The 13,167-nt window shown below is 37.9% G+C and overlaps 1 protein-coding gene across 1 annotated transcript in view; it reads right to left on the bottom strand.

Moving 5' to 3' along the window:
* Nucleotides 1–429: 429 nt before the first annotated feature.
* The window catches only part of LOC149231201 (GTP-binding nuclear protein Ran1B-like), a 35,764-nt gene continuing 23,026 nt past the window's right edge, over nt 430–13,167 (bottom strand). Inside the window, exons 2-5 of the mRNA XM_089381571.1 lie at nt 1,063–1,152; nt 774–953; nt 607–684; nt 430–535 (exon numbers count right to left, since the gene is read on the bottom strand). Of these exons, the coding sequence (XP_089237697.1) occupies nt 430–535; nt 607–684; nt 774–953; nt 1,063–1,152 (454 nt within the window). The remainder of the gene's footprint in view (nt 536–606; nt 685–773; nt 954–1,062; nt 1,153–13,167) is intronic.

Below are 13,167 nucleotides of genomic sequence, written 5' to 3'. Positions count from 1 at the left end.
TAAAATAAATCCTCAGACATAGCTAGAATTTTTAGAGAAAGTTTTAACAAGCCATAATATATTACAAGCAACAATCATCGCAACTAGCATTTCCCCCAATAGTACACAACGAAAGGCAATTGAGCATTCTTGAAATATTTGAAGAGTACAAAAAGCTCTTGTGCAAAATGTGTAAGACTATATAATGGAAAAAACTGTCTTAGCATATAAAAATAGCTCTGTAATGAAATTGAACTAAGATAGCTTAGCCAACTCCACTGATGAAAACATCTGCACAATACCCAAATCACATATAGAGAGATGCGATAATGCTATTCTAAGCCCCAAATACAAATTAGAATTAGATGTCGGAACTCAAGAGAAAACTCCAATGATACAAAACTAATTGAATTCGCCAATCCCTGAATATGCAAAAGCATCTTAACAAAGTTATTCAAAAGCATCATCATCGTCATCTGGAAGGGGTTGGGCCATAGCTGCTATAAGTTCTACCTCGTACTTGACAACATAAAATATTGTAAGCCAAAGTTTCACTCTTTTAGAAATGGAACAAATTATTTCAATAAAAGCTAACAAAAAATAATAAGAAAATAGCATTCTGCTTACTTTTGCTGGGTTGCAAGGTCTATTTGAGCCTCAGGAGGAGCAAGAGTAGGTGACTCCACAAAATCAAGGTTTGGATCCCTATAAAAATAACCCATTATAGAATCAATGCAAATTTTTTAATATAACATTCATATTAGGGAGCATCAGAAACTAGATTAAAGGCTCACCCTGAGAGCTTCCGTGCCAAGTACAGGAATGGCTTCTCAAAGTTGTAGTTACTTTTTGTAGATATGTCATAGTAGTAAAGATTCTTCTTTCTATGAAAAGTAACTTGCTTAGCTTTCACTTGCCTATTCTTCACATCAACCTTGTTTACACAAATAACAGTAGGAATGTTCTCACACACCCTGAAATTCACAAAGATATTTAGCTAATCGGTTCAGGCAATTGTGCCACCACATAATTAAGGAACTTTCATTTCTACTTAGAGATCCAACCCCTCTGTAAAAGAGATACCTGCAAAGATCTCTGTGCCATGTTGGGACATTCTTGTAAGTCAATCGTGCAGTAACATCAAACATGATAACTTCAAATTGCCCATGAATACTACAACAAACAAAATCCCAATCAGTAAATAAGAAGGAAACAAATAAATGCTTAGGCAAACTCGAAATTAAACGAGTGAATGGAATCAACTCAAGACCAACATTACTCAGTAATGGCTTGTAGCCTTTGGGCTGAGCCCCTTTCTTTAAGAGACATAGGTGTATATAATTAGAAAAAAAAATAAAACAACGTCTGATTGCTGCAAACTGTATTGAACCTAATCTAAGGCAGATATTATTGCAGGTTGTGTTAAGATGCGGTAGAGCATTTCCTCTGTAATAAGGAAGGCGAGAAACTGGAGTGGCGCAACTGGAGACCCCATCTGTGGACATTATCTAAGCCAAATGGAACACCCAAAAAGGAGAACTGGGTTTGGAATAGAATGGAACAGCAGGTTGGTAGGGTTATTATCTTGTCCAAGTTTTAACTCTTTCTAGCATACAAGTATTAATAACCTGGAAGCAATCAGGAATTAATTCAAAAGAACATTGTAATTGAGGGGCAGGGATCGGACCCTCTGAACAAGGGAGGTTGTAAGCTTAGGGGATAAGACCCTCTTCAGTCAATTACATAAAACATCATATGAATTCTGTAGAAATGTGTAGCTAAACCAAACAAAAAACGTGACATAGATAAAAGTTGTGCAATGATATGAACTCATAAAACAAAAACGAGTACAAATTCCTCAGAAAGGCCGTGGTGCAGTAACCTTTAAACAAGAAAAAACGAGGAAAAAATATTATGTGGTTAAAAGAAGTATACCCTCACAATAAATTATAGTCCAGTAACCAAGGAGCCTAATATGTCATGAGAAAAATAAGCACATGTGTGCGTTAAAATATATATACAGTTACAATTGTCAGAGTAGAGGAATTGCAGTCGAACATCCAAATTCAAGAGTCTAAAATTACATTTGTCATGTCCATGGTAACTGGAGCCTGGAGGGAACGAATAACCCTCCCCACCCTGGTTCAATAAAAAATAAAGGTGACCTAGAGGGTTACCCTCCTCTAAACACAAGAAAAACTCTGAAGCAAAACAAACATAGCCGCGGTCAGTAGGATTCCCCATACCTGGAACTCAGAACAAAATGGGGGTGGGGTTTTCCTTAGTCTTTAGGCCATGTGAGGAATGGGTGCCTAATCTGTACAAGGAGCAACCTGAATAGCACATGTTAGACAACAATAGAAGTAATGCAAACCACAGTAAAACAAAAAATCAAGGAATTTATCCTCGTGCTTGCCAAGACACTTACCACTAAAGAAAACTCCGGCCAACGAATGAAAAACACTCGTTCTAGTGCTGTAGGAGGACCCCATTGCCGAATAACCCTACAGACGCATGATGCATGAGCATAATCGAGAAGTTTGTCAGTAAATCGAAAAGAACGCATAGCCAAAAGGTTATAGAAGGAATAAGACATTGTGCGGTTATCTACCTGAAGGGTTTCGAAACAAATCCTCAAGCATTTGAATAGGGTCTGTGAGCTAGGCTCTCCGAGATGGAGGACATGGACTGAACCAGAGCAAGGCCGTAGAGAAAGTTCCCAAAAAATGATCCCATCACCCAAGGGAAGAGTTAGTTTAGGCGGCAGCCCGCGGAGACAATCTGCTACCGTTGGATTACGAAGTGTGCCCTCCACCATTGATGCAAGGCGAAAAGACTGAACAACCTGCTGGCCTTGGACAGTACAAAGTAGAGCAGGAGATAATTCTCACAGTAATGGATAAGGAGTGCCACATGATGGCTAAAGGGAAAACGTAAAGTTACCCCCAGAACCATTTCCGCGTGGTTAACATGCGTCCAAACCATATTACAGAGATTTTTATTAAAGTTAAAAATCAGTAGACCCATCCCTTAAACCATACCCATATGACAATTGACATGCATAAAGTGACATAAGGTAAATGAATCATAGGAAATTGTATATATAATTCCAAAGGGTAATCCTGGGTATGTAAAACCTTATGACTATATATATATATATATATATATATAGATATAATTTATTCTTTAGAAATGGGGTTATGACAGTACATCATGAGATTGTGGTCTTAACCAGATGTCTGGTGAGGCCAGGGGCTCGTTTGCCTCGTAACTTCTTTAGAGGCCAGAAAAGAAATCCAAATGCCTTGACTGTAGGTTTTCCAAAAGCCAATGTGAATAAGGAAACGTAAACATTAAATGCTTTATCCTACTTCTATATGATATTTTCCTGGGGAGCTTACACTTTCATAATAAATTTTATTGCAATACATGTTTTGCTATGTATCATCACTCGTTGTTTAGGTTGTGGCATTGGGGAATTACATACTTCATATTGTGCTGACTAAGATTTTCTACATGGAAATAATCCTTATACCCTCTCTTGGAGTGTTTTGTTTATTACATTGGCGAAAACATTGGTTGCATTAGTGGCAAATATTCACTTATGAAGGAAAATCTAGTTAATCCTCCTCCATATGCTTAAAGCAATCAACGGTGAACATTGTCGCATCCTCAAGATCGACGAAACCTCAGAAGCATCATATGCATGATGTTTATGGTAAGACGAGCCCCAAAATGCAATTTAGTCAAAGTCCATAGTACTTCCAAAAGTTGAATCAAAATCATCGTGAGCGTCAGAAATAGACTCAACAAAACCACTTATAGGAATTCGCTAAGAAAAAGTAAATAAGAGAGACAAAGCTAGTGATAAAAAAAATTTGTTGTTTTATAAACCTCGCCAATTTGCTAAATGCCAAATTATTTATCTACCATATTGGTGAATTCTCCACGTAGAACAATACAAGAGATATATGATAATAAGGCAGAGAGAAAAGAGGTGTCGGGCACACGGGAGAATGTGAAAGACAAGAGACGGAGAGGCTGCTTTAAGGCAAGACAAGTTTTTAAAGAAAGAAACTTAATAGGTTGCATGTGTTAACCTTAATGCATTAAGGTTATTAAAATTAGTGCTTACATTTAACAGAAGTGATAATATAAATATACATTAATATTAAAACAATATAATGGACACCATGTAATTCATATAACTCGTTAACATAAAGTATATAATGGGTTGAGGTTATAATTAATATTTATGGATGACTATAATTTTTTATTAGAAAAAATAGGATTTATAGGATGTGGTATTATGAAAACATATTTAAATTAAATTTTAAAATTATAAGTAAAGATTTATATATATATATATATATATATATATATATATAATGAGTGTTATTTTATATTATATAAAGCATGTATTAAGTATAGTATAAAAATGACTCACCAAGTTTTAAGGAATGAGAAGGAATTTATATAATGTGGATTTAGTCATTTAATAAATTAGATAATAGAGCTTAAATTTGTTTGATTATTATTAAAGTATTATGTTGAAATGAGTAATAAAAATTGAATTTTTTTTATTTAATATTAAAATATTATGTTGAAATTGATAAGTTGTTATTTTACTTTATTATTTATTGGAAGTGTGAATATTTATATTATTATTATTTTTAATATATTGTGTGTGTGGTATTTTGAGTTAATAAAAAATTTAAGTGTGAATTGATTATCGATAAAGAATTTATTGTCAAACATATTAGGCATACCAAATAATTCATGGATGGTAATGGTGGTAGTGGTTCCAAGCATTTCAAACTATAAACTAAAGATTTAATGAGTGAAAATTAAGCTGGAAGAATCCCTAGTCTAACTTGAAGATGGATGAATATATGATAAAAGATATCAAGTGGGAACTTGATGAGATAAGCCAAGATTCACAATGAAAATCATGCAAGTGATGGATAAATCACTAGGGGACAACAAACACATCATTTCAATTGTGGGTACTTGAACCCAAGCTTCTCTAGTAAGAGCCAAGTATCTTGACCTACTGGGCTACAATGGAAACATAACAATGGATTAAGCCTTCATGCAGGTGGATTAAGCATAACCTAAGACTTAAATAAGGATGACCTCATGTATGTGTTCCATTTGGATAGGCACAATATGTATAGTGATCATGGTATTTTAACATGATATTGATGATTTAAATGATTGTACAAACGATAATATCTTAACATTGAATTTGACTCAAATGTCCTTGGGGAAGGAATAATATTCGACAAGAGGTTAAGTCTCAAGATGATGAGACTCATTTGAAATTTAATGATGTAGTTAGATGAGTATACCTATGATGTAATGGTTAACTTCCTAATAGAAAGAACAAGAAATGTATATTGAAAAAGTAATTGGTACCTTGATGAAAACATGACACTAATAGTACTCATGGGATAACATAATCCTGTTCAGGGTTGGACCACATCCTCACATAGATCCTAGAGGGATGTTGAACTGTTTATACAAGTAAATGAAATTAATTCATGATAAGAATGCTTATAGTGTATTATTGTTCTATATTTGATAAGTATTGAGATGATTCTCATATTAACGATGTTTCGTGATATGATGGTATGTGGTAAATGTATATAGTTCTAATGAGAGGTTAACGATGTATATGTGGTGCTTATTTATTTATTTGTTATGATAATGATGTTGAATTCTCATGATGGATATGATATGCATAGGGATCATGGTGTAAATTGGCATGTGGTTAATTTATTATGAGATGTCATAATATATCCTTGATGCTGATATGTTGATGCTATAACTTATGAGAGTATTTTATGATGTGAAACATAGGGTATTTGCATGAAAATTTTATGACATTCAAGAGTATGCAGATCTTTACTATTCAAAATGTTGTGATAACAATCACTTTATGTTATTAGGATGAAATGAAAGTGTTGGCATCTGGACTATTTCTCTGATACTATGATTATAACTAATGCATTGATTGCATGTTGAGATGTGGTGATTGACATGAAATCCACAAATGGGATGAGAGGCCAATTTATTTGATGATCTCATGGGCGCCCATACCTGCGAGGGAGAATATGTAACATGATATGAACCGGGGACAACTGAAATCAACACTACATATGCTAGTGGTTCTTTTGTATTGTATAGCTCTTGATGGATAGCTCTTGAGGGGCTATGGGACCATCTTGACAGGGGTAGCTGATGGTTCCCTATCCTAGGTCAAGTGCTTGTAATGGATTAAAGATCAACTTCTGCTGCAAAGTCTCACGAGGAATATGATTATGCAATAACTGCACTTGAAGAATTGGAAGTCAAAGTCTAGGACTCATTATAAAGAAGCGGTTCAAACAATAACCACTAAGTTTTGAATTGGATCTAAAATTTGACTTTTTCAAAATTGAATGAAGTTGGAACCACTCTGAAACAACTCGAAACAATTAATTTTAATATTAAAAATTTAATTAAAATCTGACATTATCCTTATCTTTCCTTTTCAAAAAGGAAATATAAGGAGAATGTCAACTTTTACTTTAACTTTAAAAATTAAATATTACCATTAATTACTAGGGTTAGGTTTTGTAGGGCCCTTGAGTTAATAATTTTTTTTCTCCTCTTCAGTATTTTTTTTATTAAACAATTATTATTTGGTGGTCATTAGCTATGTTGCACTACATTCTTCAGAATTGGTCAGTTTATTAGAGAACTAGTGAATTTGATGTTTTAAGGGCAGTTCAATACAAGAGCAACCTTAGCCAATCTAAACCACCAAACTAGACTAGTACAACTCTAAAACCATTGGGACCAACCAATTCCACTAGTTCTAGGCTATTTCCAATAAGAGTTTTCCCTTCTCATCTTCCTCTGAAGTCGTTTTGTTGGATCCTTTTAGGAATGGTGATATGGAAAGTGCCATAAACTGTCGAATTGTTGTGAGCACCTAAGATCATAAGTAGTTAAGCCTTGGCAAACAGAAATTTACAAGGACCTAGTACAGACATCCCAAAAGATATTTAGTGAGGATCTGCATGCAAGGAACTATTACAGACCTGACAAGATACCTAGTGAGGATGTGCACGACCAAAAAGCATAAAAAAAATATATCCACCCTCAAAAACCATGCCCAAAACATTGAAGTGTGGTGCAAAACAAATTGCTGGTAGGCTATTAATGCTACCAATAATCATTTGCTCTCTAATTTCACAAGAAGCTCCTAATCAAGCTACCTCCTCCACTATGGTTATAGTAAGTTCTTGCAACTGTGTGAGCTACAAGAAATTAAAACTACCTTCGAATCTCCACCAATTTTAGGGGACTTGACTTCTCTTCATGCCCCAACTATTTTGGTTTGATTGATCAGTTAACTAGATGATCACCGAGTCTGTCTCAAGTCCCACTACTTAAATGACCTTCCACTAGTTCCTCCAAAAGTTAGAACTAGTTTAACTAACAACAACCTGAGATAGTTGACCTTTATTGCCACAAGTTAGCAATCGCATATGCAGAACTGAGCTCTAACTCCTCCAACTCGAATTTATTCAATAAACTAGGTGACACAAGCCATGTCACAGAAGTTAACATCATCCAAGTTCTCTGTTGATGTGGAAATTTGAATTTTTTCAATTTAATCAAGGAAAAATCAAATTGAGAATTTCGTGCTGCATTTTTCAACACATAGTTCATTGGAATGTATTACTTTCACTATGAACTTGGCATAGTTCACATGTTAAGTTCATAAGGTTTTGGGCTGATGTGGTTCTATGTGTTGTGTATATAAATCATAGGTGTCCAACTCTTGCTATTAGAAACAAGACTCCCTATGAAATGTGGTATGGACACATTCCTTCGGTGAGGCATCCCAGGGTTTTTGGTTCCTCATATTATTCCTTCGCACCGAAGGAACAGATAAAAAAACTCAGTGCAAGGAGTCACAAATGTATCTTCTTTGGGCACTCATACCTCCAAAGCATACCATCTCTATGATGAAGTGAATGAAAATTTTATAATATCTAGAGATGTGATCTTTCTTGAGTCTTCCAAGATTGACAATGTTGTTGAGTGGTAGCTTAATTGTTTGGATATATTCGAACATGCAAAGTATTTTCAAGAGTTTGATAGTGAGATTCCACATCTCCTTCTGTTAGCTCTATAATTTCTATGAAGAGCCTTGAAGAAATCAGGTTGAAGGAAATTCCTTCACCTGCTTTGTCAGGAAAGAGCTAAGAGACTATTAGCAATAGGTAGCCAAATCTGACAAGCGGTGAGGGTACATGCAAGATACAAAGCAAGGATTAATGCAAAGGAGTAATGCAGAGGAGTGTACTGACTACATACATATCATCAAACATCTTTCATCCCACTTAGGATGCCTTGCATCGTGCCTAGTTAGTCATAAGATCATGTTGGTCACAACCTCAAAAGCTTAAATAAAAAAGTGGTAATACTCTTCATCTTCTAAGCTATGTAATAAACAAGTGAAAGGGAGCAAGACACGTAGATCAAACACATGGAATGAATTTCAGTTCTTGCAACCATGAATGTCATTGAAGACGGAATGATACGACAATGATAAGCAAACTTTTAACCTACATTAAGAGGTGTATTTCAAAAGATGTGCTTTGTTTTCCATACCTAGCCTCCAAAGGGTTATGCATCGGATGGAGTCTTCATGCGGTCCTAATATTCTATCATACCTTGGGTTTCTTGGTCTACTTATTTTTCTCCTCAGCTCCTTGAGAGTCATCTATCATGTCATCTTTCTTCGTGGCCCTACTTGGGACGAGGACCTAGGAGGACACATCTGTGCAATTTTAGGCTGCAAGGCAGACTGGGTAGTCAAGGGACAAAACTGCACAATTTTTGGAGACGGTTCTGGCTGAGGGAAGGACATTGGAGGAAACCACTGCGCATTTTTGAATGGTAAGGGAGGTTGGGATTTCTGTGCATTGCACGGTTCAAACAAGCAACATAAAAGCTTGAGGGTTACATATGTGAAGTGTGTAGTTCAGAAAGTTGGATGAGGCTAGGTTGCTAAGGAAACTCCAAAATTTAGCTAAGTGTGGGATCAGTGGAACTTATGTTAATAGTGATAAAACTTCACTACGATCACACACATGAAAACTTATCAATACAATATAGACCATCCAGAATATATAACACATACTTCACTTAATGCAACAACCTTTGTGGCAACTTAAGGCAAGTGCGGCTTCGATTATAGACTTTGGGAGGATAAAGGTGACACTTGTGTAAGAGTGTGTGAAATGAGTGTTAAACATGTCTCATTCTCATAAATATTTCCCCTTGAAGCAAAACAAACCTCCCTTTGCATGACAAGCGATTACCCCCATGCCCAAAGATGACACATTCTATGTAAAGATAAAAGCATAAATGACTCTTAAGATCGAAAAGGGGAGCTTGAGATCATCAACTTACCAATAAGTGACTAAGGAACGATTGATCACAATATCCATAGTAGGCTCTAAAATTTAAGTGCAGGCCAAAATTTTGGAGGGTGTTGCAGCCTCTACAACAGAGCCTTCACCTTCTTGCTAGCTTCGTTTTCAACTAGTGTCTTGAATTCTATGAACTCGGAGAATGTCTCATCTTTATTCCACGTGAATAAGATCCAACACTTCCGTGAGAAGTCATCAATAAAAGTGACAAAATATTTGCATTTGAAAGTGTAGGTTGTCGAGAAAGGTCCATAAACATCATAGTGGATCCTTTCTAGGACTGCATGTGCTTTGTTGTCCTAATCATGGAATGTGGATTTTATGTACTTTTGTAATGTACATCCTTTGCATATATACTATTGCTTAAGTGCTCCTTTAGAGAGGCGAGTTCCATATACCTTGATTCCAAATTGTCGCTATTCCTCTTGAGGCTCCTCTTGCCTCACTAATGCTTCCTCTATATTGTCTCTACTGCTCAATGACTTTATTCATTTCCTTGTCATTTTGTTTTGTTTCTTGTAACATAATAATTCCTGGCTTCTTAGAAATGATAAGATCCCTTAGGGCTGCTACCTTAGATGGGTGCCCAAGTCCCCTGATGTTCCAAGATCATATTTTCATCATTGGATATATGGTATGCGGGGAGCTGCTTGCCCCCCTTGGTCCTTGTTGATTGCTTTTTTGTCATGCTGCCCCAGGATATAAGTTTCTATGGGTGTCTGCGTTCCCATTGCTATGTCCTTTTGCAGTTCTCATCCCTGTGCTGCTTAGCAGATTTCGTGCCTGGGCCAAGTTTCTCAGAGGGTTCACTAGAACCCTCGTGATCATTGGATGAGCTTCTGGTGATTCTGTTGAGGGGAGGATTAAGAAGAGGCTGAGAGGAAATAGTAAGAGGCAATGAGGATTCGATAGTGTCTTGGCGTTGGCTTTCAGGGAGAGGGGGCTCCTGGGGATCAAGAGGAGAGTGGGGGGATGAGGGGTCTTCTTCCTCCAAAGATTTGAAGGGGTTTGATGTAGAGGGTAATGGATGAGTCAAGATGGGAGTGGGGGAGAAGGATGCAGCTTGGATTTCTCGGGGAGGCTTTGGTTTTGGGCCAGGCTGTTTGGGGTTTTCTTTCTATTTTTTGACTTGTTCCCATGTCTCTTCACTGGCTTCAGCATTTTCATTCATTTCATTTTCTTTTAGTTTACTACACCTATTAGCAAAATGACCATATTCATGGCATACCTTACATTTGAATGGGATTTGTTCGTAGTCCAGCTGCTGAATATGGGTCCATTGGTCCACTTTGATCTTGATTGCTTCCGAAAGGCCCTTTCCTAAGTCGACTTCAACACAGATCCTTGCACATGCGTGCATGTTGTCCTTTGGTTCACATCTGTCGATGTATTTTCCGACAGCGTTCCCAATGGCTTTGACCGATTCATCTCCCCAGCAATGAAGAGGGAGATGGGGCAAGCGAACCCAAACCGGGACTGCATTAGGTATATCCATTTCTGGGTCGAAGTCAGGGGACTATCTATTCAGATAGAGACCTCTCGAATCCATGAAGTAGGGACCATTTTTGAAGATTAGATTCCGTTATTCTTTGGTTTCAAAGAGGAATGTGTAGTAACCCCTTCCACAGAATCTTATTACGATTTTTCCTTGGATGTTCGCGTTCTTATTGCGCTCCATCCATTTCTGTACAACTCTGGGAGAGGACCACAGGCCAGTAAATTGTCCAACTAGACCTCTCTCTCCTAGAGAGATCACTACCTTCCTTAGGAGACTACAGGGAAGGGAGATTTCTGGGATGTCAGCGAGTTTCTTGATGAACTTTGAAGCTGTGGGTTTGTTTCGGATGGTAGAATTTTCAAAAATGAGAGAGGTGAAGATCTCAGCCTGGTCTTCATTGTCTTGCATCTAGGAGGGGTCGATCCCAACCATGGAAATGCCAGAAGGGAGCCGGTCATAGCACTGGCCAGAGGAGGAGGGTAGAGCCCGACTGCAGGGGTGCCGAGGAGGAAGACTAGAGGCCTAGCAGTAGGGGCTGCCAGGTGGGAGGCCTGCGGAGGGCCGCAGGAGGTGGGGTTGCAGGGGCGTGGGAGCTTCAGTTCAAAATCTCGCGCGCGATCAGAAGGTCAACATTGGAGCTTATACATTTTTGAACCTTCTAGCGGTGTGAAATTTCTCCATGTCTCTGTTATCGAGTTATGAAAATCAGGGTGATTCAGCCAAAAGGCTTCAAAGAGAAAGGACCTCCGAACATTGTCTCCCAGTCTTTGCCAGTGAAGCCTAATAGGCCAATGGTCCAAGCCAGAGAGTGGCAATATAGAGGCCAAGAGATCCCTACCAAGATGTATTGCATTATCAGAGATCAAGAATCTGTCTAATCGAGATACAATTTGGTGGGCATTTGCATGCTTGTTGTTCCAAGTATAAGCTCCATTGTTGAATTCCATATCTAGAAGCCTGTTGTTATGAATGTAGTTTTTGAAGTGCGTGCTTTCACAATCCAGCTTGATCTGTCCTCCTCTTTTTTCCTCCAATCTTGTAATCATGTTGAAGTCCCCTCCTGTGATCCAATGTGGTTGGGATCTTTCTGAGTTGATTTGAGTTAGGGTGTTCAGTGTGTCTACTTTGTTTGTTGCCTCCTGGGGGAAGTAGACATTAGTTAAGTTTCCATGAACATTTGTCCCTGTTAAATGAAACTTGGTTTGAATAAAGTGCTTACTGGCATGTATGTTGGTAAGTGTTATAGCTCTATCATCCCAAATGATGGCTAGCCCTCCTGAGGCTCCCATGGCTTCCACTGCCACTTCTTTGCTTCCTGGCCACGCTTTGGCAAGAATCTGATCCAACATTGTGGAATTACACTTGGTCTTCTGCAAGAAGAGAATTTTAGGCTTTTCCTGTTGTAGCATGTTCTTTATTAATCGTCCCTTCCTCAGGCTGTTGAGCCCTCTGATGTTCCATGAGATAAGCTTCATGATTCACCATTGGGAAGGGGATTATAGTATTTGGTGAGCTTGGAGTATCTTCCAAATTCCAACAGCATCTCCCCTATGTGGATGGTTCTCTGAAGATCGGTTTTCTGTCCTCGTTTCTTGTTGTCTTTGAAGATATTTCTTCCATCCCATTGACTACTAGTTTGGACGCCTAATGATCTTTGCTTCTGTGCTCTTGGGATAATTACTTCTAAGTTCTCTAGTTGTCGCTTAGGAATTTTGTCATATTCCTTTTTCTCACAAGCCTGTTCAAGTCACAGTATATCTAGATCTCCGATGTCGAAGCTCTCCGGTTCCTCGTCCATGTGTTGTAATATTTCATGCTTTGCCTATGAATCATCTACAATCATGAACTGCATCTGGGTGCTATCTACCTCCATACCTTGAGTAGTCCTTTTCTGCATGTTACTAGGAGAGGGTGTTTTGGTGTCTGCAGGTTGCTTAGAAGTGAGGGCTTTCTTTGAGCTTGATGGAGTAGAATGGGTGAATGTCTTAGGAATGGCTTCAGGTTGTTTCTGATTATCTAAAATATGAACCTTTGGCTGGAGCAGGATTTCAAAGCTGTTGCTTGTTGAAGGCAAGGAGGTGCTGGTGACAGGTTTTTTGACTGAGGTAGAGGGCTTTTTATGGGTCTTTTTGCGATTGGGAACTTTTGTGAACCCATCTGGGTCAGATTTGTCCATTGAAGGGGTGGTTGTGGATT

Source organism: Pinus tabuliformis, chromosome J (assembly GCF_031772625.1).
Source record: "Pinus tabuliformis cultivar Carrire ecotype Pingquan chromosome J, CPIR1, whole genome shotgun sequence".
Lineage (NCBI taxonomy): Eukaryota > Viridiplantae > Streptophyta > Pinopsida > Pinales > Pinaceae > Pinus > Pinus tabuliformis.
Note: the sequence above shows the minus strand (reverse complement) of the source record. Positions and strands in the feature narration are given on the sequence as shown.